This window comes from Neofelis nebulosa, chromosome 7 (genome assembly GCF_028018385.1).
Source record: "Neofelis nebulosa isolate mNeoNeb1 chromosome 7, mNeoNeb1.pri, whole genome shotgun sequence".
Lineage (NCBI taxonomy): Eukaryota > Metazoa > Chordata > Mammalia > Carnivora > Felidae > Neofelis > Neofelis nebulosa.
The window spans coordinates 104831257-104850186 of record NC_080788.1 but is presented as its reverse complement, the minus strand read 5'-3'; the positions used below and the strand labels follow the sequence as shown (position 1 = coordinate 104850186).

The 18930-nt window shown below is 38.0% G+C and overlaps 1 protein-coding gene across 10 annotated transcripts in view; it reads right to left on the bottom strand.

Moving 5' to 3' along the window:
- TMEM260 (transmembrane protein 260) overlaps positions 1-18930 on the bottom strand; it is a 102295-nt gene that overhangs the window by 71249 nt on the left and 12116 nt on the right. For all 10 annotated transcript variants that reach the window (XR_009264479.1, XR_009264480.1, XM_058739136.1 and 7 more), the window contains 2 exons: positions 5339-5516; positions 3689-3802 (listed from right to left, as the gene is read on the bottom strand). Coding sequence is in view for 8 of the 10 variants with exons in the window: in XM_058739136.1 (XP_058595119.1) it covers positions 3689-3802; positions 5339-5516 (292 nt within the window). In the remaining 2 variants the exon portion in view is untranslated. The remainder of the gene's footprint in view (positions 1-3688; positions 3803-5338; positions 5517-18930) is intronic.

The following is an 18930-nucleotide window of genomic DNA, read 5'->3' as shown; positions in this document are numbered from 1 at the left end:
CACTTATAAAATTCATTTACCATAAAAACTCCCAACAAAGTAGGTATATGGTCACTGAAAGGCCATACGTGACAAGCCCACAGCTAACATCATACTCAACAGTGAGAAGCTAAAAGCTTTCCCACTATTATCAGGAATAAGACAAGGATGCCCACTCTTAACATTCTTAATCAACATAGTATTGGAAGTCCTAGCCAGTGCATTTAGGCAGGAAAAAATATAAAAAGCATACAATTGGAAAGGAAAAAGTAAAACTGTCACTATTTGTAAATGACATGATTTTATATAATGAAAACCCTAAGGACTCCACCAAAAAGCTGTCAGAACTACTAACCGAATTCAGTAGAGTTGCAGGGTACAAAATCAATATAAAAAAGTCTGTTGCTTTCTTTTTATACAGTAACGATGAACTATCAGGAAGAGAAATTAAGAAACCAATTCTGGGGGCGCCTGGGTGGCGCAGTCGGTTGAGCGCCCGACTTCAGCCAGGTCACGATCTCGCGGTCCGTGAGTTCGAGCCCCGCGTCAGGCTCCGGGCTGATGGCTCGGAGCCTGGAGCCTGTTTCCGATTCTGTGTCTCCCTCTCTCTCTGCCCCTCCCCGTTCATGCTCTGTCTCTCTCTGTCCCAAAAATAAATAAAAAATGTTGAAAAAAAAAATTAAAAAAAAAAAAAAAAAAAAAAAAAAAAAGAAACCAATTCTGTTTACAATTGCATCAAAAAAGAATAAAATACCTACAAATAATTTTTTAAATAATTTTATTTATTTATTTATCTATTTATCTATTTATTTATTTATTTATTTATTTAGAGAGTGAGCAGGCAAGAGGAAGAGAGAAAGAGAATCTTAAGCAGGCTCCATGCTGAGCATGGAGCCTGATGTGGGCTCGATCCCACAACCCTGGGATCATGACCTGAGCGGAAATCAAGAGTCGGACACTCAACCAAATGAGTCACCCAGGCGCCCTTACCTACAAATAAATTTAACTAAGGAGGTGAAAGACCCATACACTGAAAACAATAAGACACTGATTAAAGACACTAAAGAAGACACAAATAAATGGGAAGACATTCTATGTTCATGGATTGGAAGAGTTAGGACTGTTAAAACATGCAAAGCAGTCTACAGATTCAATGCAATCTCTAACAAAATTCCAAAGTCATTTTTCACAGAAATAGAACAATCCACTTGTATGAAACCACAAAAGATCCCAAATAGCCAAAGCCATCTTGAAAAAAAACAACAAAGCTGCAGGCTTTTCAAACTATGCTATAAAGCTACAGTATTTACAACAGTATGGCACTGGGGTAAAAACAGACAAAGATCAATGGAACAGAATACAGAGCTAAGAAATAAACCCAGGCACACATGGTTAATTAATTTATGACAGAGAGGCAAAAATACACAAGGGGAAAAGACCAGTCTTTTCAAAAAATGGTGTTAGGAAAACCAGACAGTCACATGCAAAAGAATAAAACTGGATCACTATCTTACACCACAGACAAAATTAACTCAAAATGGATTAAAGACTTGATTGAAAGACCTGAAACTATAAAATTCCTAAGAGAAAACATATATACACACATACATAATATGGAGTATTATTCAGCCACAAAAAAGAAGGAAATTCTGCCATTTGCAACAACATGGATAAAACTTGACAGTATTATGCTAAATGAAATAAGTCAGACTGAGAAAGGCAAATACTGAATGACCTAACCTATACGTGGGATCTTAAAAAACTGAACTCCCAGAAACACAGAGTAGATTGGTGATCACTAGAGGTGGGGTTTAGGGATTGAGGGAAGTGAGTGAATGTGGTCAAAGTGTGCAAATAGTTATGAAATGAGAAAGTTATAAAATGAGTAAGTCTGGGGGATGGTCATTATAGTATTGTACTGTACATTTGAAAGATGCTATGAGAATAGATCTTAAGAGTTCTCAACACATACGCACACACAATTTTAACTACATGAGGTGATGGATGTGTTAAGAACCGCATTGTGGTAACCTCATATATCAAATCATCATCCTATATACCTTAAACTCACACAATATTATATGTCAACTGTATCTCAATAAGCTGGAAAAAGAAAAAGGAAAAAAATGAAGACTGGAAAAATAAAAAAGACGCCGGCTAAGATCACGGACAGCAGGGTGTGAGGGCACCCCCATCTGTGTATCTGTCAATCTGCAAGGAAAATATTTGCGCCTCCTCAGGTTTGTACTCTATAGAAAAGTCTTCACTGAATTATATATTTTTTTTAATTTTTTTTTTTTACTTTTATTTATTTTTGAGACAGAGAAAGACAGAGCATGAACGGGGGAGGGTCAGAGAGAGGGAGACACAGAATCTGAAACAGGCTCCAGGCTCTGAGCTGTCAGCACAGAGCCCGATGTGGGGCTCGAACTCACGGACCGCGAGATCATGACCTGAGCCGAAGTCGGCCGCTTAACCGACTGAGCCACCCAGGCGCCCCTGAATTATATTTTTTATGTTATATCTCCAACTTTAAAAATCAAGGGTTTATATAATAAAAGACCAGATAAAGAACTTTCTGTATTCTATAATACCACTATTAGACACTGCCTGCTACGCTAATATTCCTTACTTAATGGACGTGATTGACTTCACAGAATCCAGTTCCAAGAAAAAGTTGATCTCTCCTGTCAATTGTTATGTTCCGTTTTTATCTATTTTTGATCGCATAAGAATTCTATAACCTCCATGTTATCCTTTTTGCTTTGTTGCCAGAAGCTAAGGACAAAATATGTTCAAGTACAGTAAATACAATTACCTAAAGTTTTGGAACAATTTCCCTATTTCTGTATAATAATTTTATTAAACATGTATTTTCTAATATAATTCTGACTATAGCAACAAACAATGAAATGATAAATAAATGTAGCTGACAAATAAACAATAATTAACAAACCAATAAACAATAAGTAAAATGACTCCAGTGTTGGCTTTGTATTTAGATTGTTTCCACCTCTGGGAGGAAGACTGACAGAATAAAGGGCTTCTGTCTTTCCAAAAACTCACACCTAACTCAGCTCCCTGCCTTCTTACATACATCTCCTAACGCCTTACAGAATATAGTAATTTTCTCATGTTGCTTTATACTGCTATTGAAATTAATAATAATTTTTCCTTTGAGAGAAAGGAAAAGCTGAAATAAATCATCTTGAATTCTACAGAAATCTCTTCTGAGAAAACAGGATTGTTATTTACCAGAGATTTTATTCTTTGGGTCACAATAGCAGTGACAGTGTCTTGTTTTGTTGGGCGCTGCATCCCTAACACCTAGGGTAGCATCTGGCGGCGAGCAGGGGCTTGACAAACAGCTGGATGAATGAATAAACTATTATGAATACACTATCCTTTGTCTTAGAACATATAATAAACAATCAAGGAAATCTGTTACTAGTGTTGTAACTCCTATTTTTATCAAGGTGCTGTTCAGAATCACTAAGAAAATGATGAAACAGGCAAGATGCCACTGCAATCAATACTGCATTTTTGTAAATCCTATTTTTTTTCCAGTCAATGTTAGAGCCCAAGGTCACTTACACATTATAGAAAACTAAAAAAAAATTTAAAGCTACACATTTTCTGATGCCATAAATGTTATATCGGGCCTTAATAAAATATTATGAATTTTCATTAAAAACACTCAAAAACCTACCTTCTCTTTTAAAAGTCGGAAGAGAATCCATGGTATTATGCACAAAATATAGAGTACTATTGTGTGCTGATTACATAAGCTAAGGCCACAGCAGAAAGCACCAATTTTAGCTATCTGAAAAAAAAAAATCTAAGTTAAAAATTTATCTAAAACTCACAAGTAAGTACAATGGTAAAAAAACTATTCTTTATATTAAAACCAAGCACTTGTACCATAAGTCAACCTCTTAGACACAAGCAGTCACACTTCAACAGACACTAATATTTATCACCATTATTTTTTATAATATTGCCCATTCTCATCCAATCACTGCAGTTTGACCTTACATGACTGCCTTCAAATTAAGTTTCCGAAAGTTCTGTGTGATGACTAGATAAGTCCTAACAATAATAGGATACTGTGTCATTGAAGTAAAACCTGTAACTAAAGCTCAGTCATTCTTTCCGTTTCATTTTTTCTCCTATTAAATAAAGTATAATAGGGACGCCTGGGTGACTCAGTTGGTTAAGTGGCCGACTCTGATTTCAGCTCAGGTCATGATCTCATGGTTTGGGAGTTTGGGAGTTTGGAGTTTGTGAGCTGCACTCACAGCTTGGAGCCTGCTTCGGATCCTCTGTCTCCCTCTCTCTGCCTCTCCCTCTCTCTCAAAAATAAATAAATGTCAAAAAAAAATTTTAATAATAAGTAAAATAAAGTATAACACTTTTTTATTTAGAAACCAAGTCATGGGTGCTGTTTTTGCTTTTTTTGAACATGTGCAACTTTCATAATCAGAAAAAGTTATTTTGAACAAAAAGTAAACTCTAAAGCATCACAGAACTGTTTATGGAAACCCCAGATAAACCAGGGTATTCTTCTGTTCATATATTCTTTAGCAACAAAAAGTTGCCTATACTAAGATGGTTTGGTACTTTCCAATGTGTAGACCGTAAGCTCCTAGAAGACCGGGTTCCTTCACATTTCAAATGATTCTGATATTAGCATTTGCCTTACAATTTATTGTAACCTCTTCTGAACTACTTTGTTTATACATTTGATACTCTTCTTATAGTTAAAAAATAGTACAATATTTTGGGGTTTTTTTGAGGGAGAGAGAATCTTAAGCAGGTTTCTCGCCCAGCATGGAGCCTGATGCAGGGCTTGATCTCATGACTGTGAGATCATGGCCTGAACCGAAATCAAGAGTCGGATGCTTAACTGACTAAGCCACCCAGGTGCACCCCGCCCCAACAGTACAAATTGGATCTTTTTGGCAATTAGAGAGTCAGTCAATGTACCATATTGGCATATAACCTAAGGTGGTCAGTCTGGAGCTTGGCCTCTCACGACCACACATGCGCACGTGCACACACACGTGACGGTGGGGCTAACCACCAAGCCTATCTCTCCCATAGGACTCGGAGGGGGTTCCAATCCTCTCATTCTCCAGAAAGCTTCTGAACTCTGAGAGGAAAAAAAGTCCCATGTTGTATAAAGGCTATCACGGGTCACCGTAAAAGCACTCAGAATATTTTCTCTCTCGACATGCCTAGATTACCTTGACAGTAATCAGATCAGATACACAGCGCCCAAACCAAAGTTAAAAGGAAATATAGCAACTGCCTAAAAATTAAAACAAAAAGTGATTTCACTTTGATCAAAATAGGTTACCTTTGATCTTTCTTTGGCGGTTGCTGCCTCCTCAAAATGTACAGTAAGAGCCATAAGCAGCCCCACAAACAGATTGTTTAAGCTGAAAACCTCTGCTGCAATGGACCAGTGCCATGTTAGACGAGAGAATGAAAACACCCCCGCAGCAAGGATTCCTCCAGCATGGGAGCCAGAAAGCCTGCAAATACAGATAACATGAAATCTTCTTTCCCAACAAAAAGAACCGACTTTATTTTCCTTTTTAGAAACTGTAGCGGCAGAAATTATGACAGTCACCCAGCCCTATCCCAACACATTATATGGTTAATACATTACTTTCATGTAATAATTTCTTCCCACACGTTTTAATTAGCAAGTCCATATATTAACTTATCAACAAATGAGGGAACGAGCCGGCTGGGTCTCCCATGCACTGAATGAGGTTTAGTTCTCAGATGGAACCTCTAGGATTCGAGCCAGTGCAGAAAGCCTGAAGTGATAGTAGCTGGAAAGATAACAAGTAGTAGCTGGAGAGATACTGAGTCACTTTTCTTGCTATAGCCGCAAAGAAGGATGGTCTGGTTAACACGGAGCTATGCTGAATTGTAAAAATTAATGAAATGGCAGAAGATCTATTCAGGAACACCCTTTCCCACTTCTTGTGGCATGTATGGACCTAGGCACCTTCCACACGACCACACTAGAGTGTATCTCTCAACATATGGCAAAGACGTCTTCGTCACAATATTTGGTGATTTTAAGATCTTGAAAGTTAAGTTCTTAGTTTCTAGTGATTTCTTCTCAACACAAAGTTGAAGTTGAAAACGGAGTATCTTCTTTTAAAGACAGGGATGGGAATGTGAACTTCATTAACACAAAGAGAACCAAATGCTACACGTGGAAACAAATTTCTCAGCCCCAATGCCAATGAGAGGCAGACATCTCAAATAGATCAGGAAGCTGGATCTCAATCCAGAGATCTGATTTGAGACTGGCAACGTGATGGAATATGTTAGCACAGCAATGTCCTATCTCACTAGAAGTCTAAAATGATGAAAGAGCTGTTACCAAATATCTCTAACACGTGTTGTGATTCAGTAAGCATTACCATGTCTAATAGTTACGATATTATATAGCCCTAAGTCATCGCTTTTAAACTATATTGTTTTGTGTAAAAAGTGGAGTAATTTTGTGAAGTAGTTGTGGCTTTTAATCAAGCATTTTAGAAAAAAAGTTAAAATACAATTTTGATATCACTGAACCTGTTTTTGAGGCCCTCTTTGCAATTTATTTCTTTTCTTTCCCTTATAAAGGTCACCAGTTTCCTATTTCTTTCAGGGTTCCCCATTCTTCCAATGACCCTGATTCAACACATTAAAGCATTTCTTCCTTCCAAATTACATTCCAAATTCCTTTCAACTTGTCCTCATACTACCCTAGACTCAATTATTTTAATAGTTTCCTAAGTTGTCTTCTGTTTTCCAATCAATTCTGCAATATAACATCACATTAAACTTCTTAAAACATGCTCTTTATGACTACCTAGCCCCCCAATTTAAGGACTCTTCGTTGCCTGTAGGAAACGAGCCAGGTTGGAATCCACGCTCCCAGCGAATAGTACCTAGCGGCTAATTACCAGCATTATTATCTCTACCAACCAGTTAGGCTCCTCAAAATTCCCTAATAAGACATGCTTATTTCCAGTGCCATACCTCTGCTCATGCTGTACCCACGAACTGAATGTCGTCTCAGCTTCTATTTATTCAACCTCTACTCTTTTCTCAAATTTCTCTTCAATTCCCAGGTTTCTAGCTCATCTTGGAATATTTATGGCATGTTAACTGCCTACAATAATTATTCTGACATTATTTTTGAGATGTGAACCGGAGTTAAACTTCATTTATATTGGAAGTCTTTAGCTCCAAGCACAGAAAGGAAACTCAGTGAATGAGAGAATGAATTAATCTTAAAGAATGGTAACATTTTTAAAGGAATTTCCATGTTTCATCTGTCAATATTATTTTGGAAAGTCAGCATAAGATATAAGATTCCTTCCTCTACTTAAAACATAAATTCAGGGTGCCTGGGTGGCTCACTTGGTTAAGCGTCCTATTTTGGCTCAGGTCATGATCTCATGGTTTGTGAGTTCAAGCCCCGCATCAGGCTCTGTGCTGACAGCTCAGAGCCTGGAACCTGCTTCAGATTCTGTGTCTCCCTCTCTCTGCCCCTCCCCACTCACGCTCTGTCTCTCTCTGTCAAAAAAATGAATAAGCATTAAAAAAAAACTTAAAAAAACACACACACACAAATTAGCTTCCTTGGAAAACTGGCTGATTCCAGGTCTGTGGTAGCTCAAGTATAAAATGAATCTGAACTATCTTGTGCCAGAACGTAAGGAAGTGTTCAAAAGGGGACATGACAAAAGGACAAGGAGTCAGCTTAAAGGGGCCAAATCAGGGATAATTTAAATATCAATAATTATAGTAATAGATTGCAACCCAACGAATAAATAACCTATAGTGACATAAACAAATAAACAGGAGAAGAGAAAGTCCATAGAAAGTCAACAACTAATAATTGTATAAGAAATGATGGAATTTGGCAGTGATCACCATCAGAATAATGGATACCAAAATTAGTGGGTAAAAGTTTTGCAGTAACAGAAATATGTACATAAGTCGAAAGGTGTCTGTCTAGAAATAGATTAACTACAAAAGGAAAAATGCTAACGTTACAGTGGCAAACCAGGCAGACACAATCTTAACCACATGATCAAAGTTAATGCCCAGAAATGGGACAAACATCATATACTTCCTGATCTAGTCCCATCAAAAGAATAGAGCATCATTTCTATGGTAATCTTGCCAAAATGTATTACCTGAAGCTACAGACAAATTCAAATTGAAGAACATTCTATAAAATAACTGGCCAATATATACCCCCAAAAATGTCAAGGTCTTGAAAGACAAAAACAAAAAGCAAAAAAAAAACCAAAAAACAAAAAACAACATAGGTCCGTATGAAGACTAAAGGGATACAACAACAGAATAAAAGTATGATCTTGAATTTTCTTCTGTGAAATAGGATATTATTGGAATAATTGGCAAAATCTGAATCACCTCTATAGATAACAGTGTTGTATCAGTGATAATTTCCTGACTTTAAGAAATGCACTGTGGATATGTAGGAAAATGTGCTTGTTTTTAGGAAACACCCCTTGAAGTATTTAAGGGTAAAAGGGTACCATCTATGCAGCTTACTCTTAAATGGTTAAAAACAAAACAATACACACATATGGCTTGTGGCTAATGATATTGAGCATCTTTTCAAGTGCTTATTGGCTATCTGTATGTCTTCCTTGGAGATGTTTATTCAGACCCATTGCCCATTTAAAAATTAGGTTGTCCTTTGTATTATTGTACAGTTCTTCTCAACTTCCTTTTGATACATTTCTTTTCTGTGAAACACAGCCAGAGTCCATTGCTTGCATCCAAGAGCCTGACTGAAACACGCTGCCTTCCCTCTTTGTTATTTCCATTACGTTTTCAAGGGAAACTATGTGAGCAAATTCTGAAAATAAATGCTGAAGATGCCATAGCTTTGTGAAAAGCAGAAGAGACAGCAGTATGTCTAAGAACAGAATGCATGCACACATACATAAGATATGAAGAATACAAAACATTTTGGAGGCCTCATCATTTTACTATTTGATTTGCGGTTTTCCTAGCAATGTATATAAGCTAAGCTTATACAAATTTCATTGATTTCAGCAGCCTTTTGTAAACAGTGAATATCCATTAAAACACACGTATTTCAACAAACTGCCTTTAAATCTGCTTTATGCTAAGATTCAGAATCAATCACCATTTTCTCAACCATGTAACATGTATAAATGAGTGGGTTAAAAAAACAGAGACATGGCACAAGAACAGACACTCAGATCAATGGTACAGAATAGAGAACCCAGAAATGGACCCACAAATGTATGGTCAACTAATCTTTGACAAAGCAGGAAAGAATATCCAATGGAATAAAGACAGTCTCTTCAGCAAGTGTTGCTGGGAAAATTGGATAGTGACATGCAGAAGAATGAACCTGGACCACTTTCTTACACCAAACAAAAAAATAAACTTAAAATGGATGAAAGACCTAAATGTACGACAGGAAGCCATCAAAATCCTCAAGGAGAGAGCAGCCAAAAACCTCTTTGATCTCGGCTGCAGCAACTTCTTACTCAAAACGTCTCCAGAGGCAAGGGAAACAAAAGCAAAAATGAACTATTGGGACCTCATCAAAATAAAAAGCTTCTGCACAGCGAAGGAAACAACCAGCAAAACTAAAAGGCAAACCGACAGAATGGAAGAAGATATTTGCAAATGATGTATCAGATACAGGGTTAGTATCCAAAATCTATAAAGAACTTATCAAACTCAACACCCAAAAAACAAATAATCCAGTGAAGAAATGGGCAGAAGACATGAATAGACACTTCTCCAAAGAAGGCATCCAGATGGCCAACCGACACATGAAAAAATGCTCCACATCACTCATCATCAGAGAAATACAAATCAAAACCACAATGAGATACCACCTCACACCTGTCAGAATGGCTAACATTGACAATTCAGGCAACAACAGATATTGGCGAGGATGCAGAGAAAGCGGATCTCTTTTGCATTGTTGGTGGGAATGCAAGCTGGTGCAGCCACTCTGGAAAACAGTATGGAGGTTCCTCAAAAAACTAAAAATAGAACTACCCTATGACCCAGCAATTGCACTAGTAGGTATTTACCCAAGGGATACAGGTATGCTGTTTCAAAGGGGCACATACACCCCAATGTTTATAGCAGCACTGTCGACAATAGCCAAAGTATGGAAAGAGCCCAAATGTCCATCGATGGATGAATGGATAAAGAAGATGTGGAATATGTATACAATGGAGTATTACTCGGCAATCAAAAAGAATGAAATCTTGCCATTTGCAACTACGTGGATGGAACTAGAGGGCATTATGCTAAGTGAAATTAGTCAGAGAAAGACAAATATCATATGACTTCACTCATATGAGTACTTTAAGATACAGAACAGATGAACATAAGGAAGGGAAACAAAAACAATATTAAAACAAGAGAGGGACAAAAGATAAGAGACTCTTAAATATGGAGAACAAACAGAGGGTTGCTGGAGGGGTTGTGGGAGGGGGGATGGGCTAAATGGGTAAGGGGCACTAAGGAATCTACTCCTGAAATCATTCTTGCACTATATGCTCACTAATTTGGATGTAAATTTAAAAAAATTAAATCGGGCGCCTGGGTGGCGCAGTCGGTTGGGCGTCCGACTTCAGCCAGGTCACGATCTCGCGGTCCGTGAGTTCGAGCCCCGCGTCAGGCTCTGGGCTGATGGCTCGGAGCCTGGAGCCTGTTTCCGATTCTGTGTCTCCCTCTCTCTCTGCCCCTCCCCCGTTCATGCTCTGTCTCTCTCTGTCCCAAAAATAAATAAAAAAAAAAAAAAAAAAAAAAAAAATTAAATCAAAAAAAAAAAAAAAAAAAGGAGAATTCCCCCCCCCCACCCCCCAAAAAGAAAAATTAAAAAGGAGACAATTCAAAACATCTGTTGGGGGGCACCTCCACAAGTCGAGGAGGGACACATACAAGGATTTGCAAGTTGCAATAAATGCTCAGGGAGGCCGCAGAGACGGTGGGTGTGGAGTGGCAGGATCCATGAGCATGGCTGTGGAAAGGTCTGAAGCAACCTGAGCTAGCCTGGAAAGGCTGGATAGAGCCAGGGTTAGCGGCTTTACTATGTGGGTAGGACAGAAGGGCAGGAGGGAAGGGAGTCTGTACTGAACCATGGGGCCTAGACTGGGTAGGGAAGGAAGCAAAGCAGCAGAAGGCTGATGAAGGCAATAAAAAGGATGAGCAAAGGGCTCTAGGTCTCAGTTAAATGGAAGACAAGTGTACAGGCCTCAAGGAAATGAGTGAACTGAAAGCTGAAGTCACTCCAGGTAGTGGAAAGTCAGCTGGGGAAGGGGACATCGAACTAGTAAAGGGTGGAACAGCCTGTTAAACAAGAACTCGATTCTATTATTGAAAGCAGGGGATGGGAAATCCCATGCTAACAAGGACATGTGATGCCCCACATCGGCACACTGCAAGCTGAGTCTGGGTTCTGCTGACAAGTCAAAGGATGATGTCTGCAATGGGAAGCATGAGGACTTTCTGAAGACTCTGGCGGTCTTCAGTTCGCTCACTGACTGTGCACAGCCAGGCAATCTCGGTATATTGTCCAAGGCATATTTCATTATCTGAGCTTGCTTCGTTTCACCCGAATGGACAGAGCTAACTGACTAGAGAGCAAGTTGAAGTCAACGGTGATTTCACGAAGACATTTCAGGATCATTTTCAGGATCATTAGCTTCCTGTTGTCCACATCCGTAGCCTCTAGTCTCTGTTCTCACCTTAGCATTCTCTTGAAATAGCACCCACTTATCCAACTGCTAAATACAACAGGCCCCCAGGACCTCTCTGCTGTACTGATCCCAGACCCAGACCCACTCTACTGAGTTGACCCAGGCTCCGCCTCCCTCTGGTGTTCCTTCTGTGTTTTCTCTGAATGGCTCCCCTTCATCCGTTATGTCCTTCAAAGCTGATGTTGCCAAGATCTCATTCTCAGCCAACCCTTCTCACGCGTACATACTCCACATGGGTGGCCTTATCCACTCGCTGTCTTGACTTCGGCTACCGACTGCAAACTGAAGTAACCAAATCTGTCTCTAGTACTGCCTCCCCCTTAGTTGCAAACTGACGTGTCTCCAACTGACTGCTGTACACCTCACAACAAAGCCACTCCAGCTCTGGGTGTCCCACAGAACCTGAATATCAACATGTGCAAAGTTAATTTCTCATCCTCTTCCCTAAATGATTCTTGCTCCTGTATTCTGGCTTAGTGGTTTTCAGTATCTACCTAGTTTAGTTACCTAAGAAACCTAAAGTCGTTGTCAAAGCTCCTGTCCCTATCTCCACGTCGAACATACCATTTCCTGCCAGTTTTACTTCATCAACGTTTTAAAAACTCATTCACCTCTCCGTCCATACTGCTACTGCCCTATCTCAGCTGTTAGGCTCACATCAACTCGACAGCTTTGCATGTTGTGTGCCTCCAGCCCTCGGCTCACCATTGCCACCAGAACGAAGGATCCAAAACATACTTGCTCTTGCATTCTGCCTCCAACCCTGTAATGACTCCTCTTTGATTATAAAACATTTTACAATGTCCTCATTACGACAGGCAAGACCTTTCGTGATCTGGTCTCAGCCTACGTGCAGCTTCATTTTTTGGCATAACCCATCTCATAGTTTGTGTTCTAGCAACACTAGGTGAGTTTTAAGTTCCAGTACTTACAGGCTGTTTCTACTCCATCTCTGGGTTTCTTTGCCGATGAGCAGTGCTGCTAGGTACATTTTTCCAGCCAGTTTTTCCTAAAGTACTTTCACTAAGACTAGGGTAGTTTGCTCCTTCTCCAGATTCTATTAAGTCAAATGTATTAAGTGGGTACTGAATAGACATGTTTTTCTGTATTTCTAAAACTGTACAATCCTGAGGAATAGAAATTTTTAACCGCAACCTAATCAAAACACAGTTAAGGAAGCCAGATATGGGGAACTTGAAATCCTCTAAATAATGTATTACAAAGCCAACAGAATTATTTTTGGACTACTGAAACCACTGTATGGCCATTTCAGCATATCTGTATATTTTAAAAATTAAAAGCATATCTCACTTTACATATGTGTGCTTGTCCCTAAAAAAGCCTTTTGATTTTTGGGAAACTAAAGGTTTTTTCACCTATGTGTTTCAGACATTCTTTATCTTTAGGTTTTGATGCTCTCTGAATAACAATGGTTTCTAATTATCTCAACATAAGTCCAAGTATTTCTAAATAAAGCTTTTATAAAGTTACATATGCCACTATTTAGAAGTTGATCTTTTTTTTTTTCATTGCAAAAAAACTGAAAGGAAAGATGTTTTGGTATTGGGGTAAATTTTGTTTACCAATCATGTTGTCTTTCATTGTTGTGCTTTACTATTATAAAAGTGGTACCTTAGTAACAAATGAAATTGAGGGAAATATTAAAGGATTCATGTTTGCTTCTGTTACATTAACTTTTATTATACTAGTTTTTGTTACATTAGTAACAAAATTTTATTTTTAAAAAATAAAGCAATGTCCATATGGATGTATCTTACAGAAACTAGGGAATAATCCATTTTTCCACCCCGTACTTTAATTCAAGTGTTTCAATATTCTCTTGGCAAGAGTATAGAAATCATAATTTTACCTAAAAGAATTTTATATTACTTTGTTCCTTGTCTAAAGTGAATATTTCAAAGGAGATAAGAAAGTAGAGATTTACAGTTACTCACATTGCCTTTCACATACTAATGTATAAAGTCCCTTAAATTTTCTCACGTTTTTCAGAAATTTCAAACACAATAGGTTTTCACCTTATGTCTTATTGAGCCAAATATCAATGAACCATCCATATCAATAAGCCACTGCAAGTCTAAGATAGAAGACATTAAATGTGCAAAAGATTTACTTAAGTGATGATGCAAAAATCACACTGATGAATACGTCTGAAGGTGAATCTTGTTTAAGCAAACAAGATGACTGAGCAAACCCTTTTATTATCTGTTTATGTATGAATCTTTAAAAAGGTATTTTTGAGGGCGCCTGGGTGGCTCAGTCGGTTAAGCATCCGACTTCAGCTCAGGTCGTGATCTCATAGTTTGGTTCAAGCTCTGCGTTGGGCTCTGTGTTGACAGCTCAGAGCCTGGAGCCTGCTTTGGATTCTGTGTCTTCTCTCTCTCTCTGCCCCTCATGTTCTGCCTCTTAAGAATGAATAAACATTTAAAAAATTAAAAAAAAAATAAAATAAATAAAAAAGTATTTTTGTATGAGCATACAGAATACCTACAGCCTCCAACTAAGCCATCATCTATTCTGATTCCTGGGGTCTTTGTTATTTTATGAGCTTGGACAAAGATGATCCCTCTGAACGAAGGGTGCCCAGAGTAAATGATTAGGCAAGTTAGCTGTAATCTCTTTTGGGGAATAACCATTTTTTATCTATTTACTTATTCATTAAGAACAATTTTTTTTAGACAGGGGGAGAGAGAACACGTTGGAGAGAGGGGCAGAGGGAGAGAGAAAAAGAGAATCTTAGCTCCCTGCTCAGCATGGAGCCCCAACGCGGGGCTGGATCCCACGACCCCAGGATTGACCTGGGCTGAAACCAAGAGTCCAATGCTCAACTGACTGGGCCACCCAGGCACCCCTTGGGGAATAATTCTAACCAGAACACATATTCCGCAATTTTTTTTTTCCCTCAAAAGGCTACAACATATATTTATAGTTTGGGGTGGGAGGGCAGAATTAAATTATGTAAGTAGAAGGAAACACTATTCATACACATTATGGAATACAATACTGTTAAGTGAATTGGTAGTCTAAACTTCTGGCTAAGTAATCTTTCTTTCAAAAATATACAGAAGGAGGGCTGCCTGAGTGGCTCAGTCAGCCGAAGTGTAGGACTCCTGATTTTGGCTCAGGTCATGATCCAGGATCATGGGATTGAGCCCCGCCATGGCTCAGTGCTGAGCACAGATAGAGCCTGCTTGGGATTCTCTCCCTCTCTCCCTCTCTCATCTCCCCCACTCATCCCCCCTCTCTCTCTCTAAAATAAAAAAAAAAAAAAAGAAAAAGAAAAAAAATATATGGAAGAAATTTCCAATCTGACATTATTACTTAAGCATGAGATTTAAGTAAAATTGTTGTTCTGGGTCCACAAAATGAGCTGTTTGGTATCAATCCATAAGGTCAATGTACAGATGGACTATAAATAGACGTAAATCCAAAATAAGGTAAAACAACTGTCATCTACCCATAGACGTAGTCTGAGGATTTTTTTTTTCAAATTAAAATGACATAATTAAAAACACCATTGTGTTTTCACTCAGCAATCCCAGAGTCCTACTTTCCATTTTCATTTTATTCTTTTGAATAAATATGCTTAACTATTTTTTTACAAAGCAACTAAGGAGTCAGTAAATTTATTTATATATACTTAATGCGTTAAAGTGGCATCTTAAAATGAGCTCACTAAAAAGAGGCACATTTATCTACTGACATTGATGAAACTGCTTCAATAAAAAAGAAAAAGAGAAATTCAAATGAGGTGGTGAATAAAATAAGAAGTCTCTTCACCAGAACTCAAGAATAAATTGCAAAACAGTCTAAACTATTTTCCATTTTAATTTAAGGACACCTTATGATATGAGAAAAAATGTTTTCCATTCTCATTTTGATTCTCACAGAGCCTCATAGAAGGAGGTCAGAAAACACATTTCTTCAACTGAAATACATATTTTTAGAATCTAACCTGACTTATAGAAAGATAACATGTTATGAAGCTGTATGAAGAAATGATCGCATCCTTAAAACACCATTACTGTGACCATTTTAATAACACAACCGCTATATTGTAAAAGATAGTCACATGTCAGTACTAACAATCAAAATCCAAGTTGCTACACTTTGAGAGAGGGATGCTGAATTTAAGGGCTCATACTAATAGAGTAAAGCAATGATATAGATGATTCAAAACATCCAATAATCTAAAAGTCACTGAAGTATGTTTTCTTTTATATAAACATATTTTTATGTTACATGTAAAACATATTTTCCAGTATATTTGCAGTAAATAAATCTTCCAAATTGCTTTGTGCTTGGGTTAACACTAAATGTCATGCAGTTCACATTCTAGTAAAGTACAGTGGTTAGTCAATAAAGAAAGATGTGCCAAGAGTATGATAGACAGTATGGGAAGGGTGGTCAAGTATTTAAAATTTCATCCAGATAATGCAAATAACAAGAATTCTCCACTGGGGTACGGAATATGGGGTAAGGATTAAGATCGTCCTAACAAATGTGAAGCTCAGAATTCTATGGTTAATACACAAGTGCCTTCTTTTTGGTCCACAAAATCCATGAGACCTAGATAAGATTCCTAGGAAAGGTACTGATTGTGCAGGAGTTTTCTCACTGATGGAATACTCTTCATCTGTTGACACAATGGATAAATCAGGAGGTTACAATTTACACCATTGACACAGGTTTGCTATTGATGATAAGGTATATTTTTCTTTCTACTACGTGGTATTTGATTTTCATGTGTAGTCACATGTTTGTCTAACCCACAATCAAAAGGCAAATAACAGAAACCTGAGATTCTTTCAGAACACACATTTGACGTGCCTCATAAAATTCATGAATGTATTTGTCTTCAGTGTCACTTGCATGCAAAGGACCCAACATGGAAGGTACCCGACGCTCCCTTCTACACTGCAAACTCCTGCTTGAAGTAAGCAGGACGGAGCAGGCAGGCCACAATGCAGCATTTGAGAATTATCGTTAAGTATTTACTATTAGCGTCAACTCTTACTGACAACTAAAAACACGTAATGGCTTACAGGGAAGAAGTAAGGTAAAGCAGGACACAACGAACAGCACATCTACCACCCTACCCTCCCAAGTTCTTATCCTTCTTGTTCACGAAAACTATATAAATGTTACTTCTGGCTCAATCACATAATCAACACTTATCTAGGTATCTCTTCAGTGCACCTGGAAAAAGGTCAAACTGGGAAGCCAGCTACTGCTGAACCTCTCTTTCCATGGCCGTTCACTCACCCCCAGTTATAACAAATACACACTGGGCATCTCATATGCTCCAATACTCTGTGGGCAAATTACAGTCAGTGGCCAGTTTGGACCTAATTAACATAAACCAATCATTGAGGGCAGGGTATATTAAAGTTACATCATGGAAGATAAATTAATTAATTAAAAAAGTAAAGTTACATGTTGGAAGCCACCACCACTGCCTCTAAAAAAATGTAAAATACTTCCACCTTTAATAACTTTGCAAACAATCCCTTTTTCCACATTTTATAAAAATTTACTTTCACTCCAGATAAAATCCTACCAAGGTTTGTTCCATTTCATGAGATTCAATCAAAAGGAAAACTGGTTCTAGCCTGAATTTTCAGTTACATAAGTATCAACTACTAAAAGTATGCTAAAAGGAAAAGTACGAAGTATTATTCCTGATTTTAAGCCACTAAATAACATTGGGGGAAAAACTGTAAAGTCCTCAAAAACACCCAACTGAAATGGAAGGAGTAAGATTATGAATATCTTCCATAAAGTATAATCACACAATTCCCATTAAAATTCAGATTTATGCATTAACCACTAAATAATAAAGTTACTCAAGGTTTAGAACAATTCTTTTTATTATAGCTCATCAACTTACACCTAAATGTCTGAAGGAAAAAACACTGAACTGGGCTTTCTAGGAATCACCATCGTACGCTTCACTTTTTACTAAGTTTTCATGGTATGCCAAATAATTTGCACAGTGGGAGGCATGATTTCTTGAAAGCAACCAACTTCAAAATAACCCCCAAATTACAAATTTTCATCACATTTTGTCTGAAATGTTTAAAAACACAGAAGACCCCCAAACAGCCTATTACCCAAGCTTGATGGCGTATTTTGTGTTCAGTAGCAAACCTGGATGGTTAAAAAGTGTACTCCAGCCGATTGTTCTCAGAGGCCTTGGCCATGACACGGCATCACGCTAAGTCCCTTTAAACCCAAAACTTAGAAGATGCTGCATACTTTTTTAAACAATTAAGATACGAAACGTGTACGAAGGAAACTTAAAAGATCCAAATAACTCAACTCAGCAGAATGAGCGTATTAAACTGTTTTCACCAGCAACACTAACCAACTCAATAAACAATAGAGATTTAATGTTAAGTAGTTTCATTATGCAAAGTTATGAAGCATATCTTAATACTTCCATTCCTTCAGACTGCTTTGTTTTTATGGCTTTGAGAAGTAGCAAATCTATATGAGTTATGATCTATAATTTTATTTGTAATTTTAAGAAATATATGCATTTATGATTACAGCCCTAATGACTGATGACTAGTTCCAGTGGCAAAATCTCGGCAGGAAACAGATTTAGCAATTTGAATGTTTTATAAGTTTTTGTAATTGAGGAAACTTTTCATAATCTGACATTTGTTAAAACCACTTATTAGAAATTATGCAGCACAGTAGCTGTGGAAATATGAGCTAGCTTCACAATTATAAAGTCAGCCTATGTAGCCCTTTCCTATTGTATATAGTGGCATAAACCCCACAGCGGCCTATCAGCTAACTGGCAGGCAGGGGGCTGCTCTATTCAAAGTGAGAGATACAAGCTGCAGGGCAAAAACCTGGCAGCTCCCATCTGACCCCACAATCCCCTACTGGTGACAGCTCCAAGCTCCATGGCAAATTAGGCCTTCTCATATTACAATTGGAGAAGACAGATTCCATTAGCAGTATCTGAAATTGAGTGGAGAGCTGCACTGTTATCAGACTTGACTCATAAGCACTGCTATTAATCAGAGCTATGATAGCATTTATATATTTCAAGCTATCTGCTGCCGCTGTGATATTCTGCTACAAAGGGTTGATGGGACTTAGGAAAGTGAAC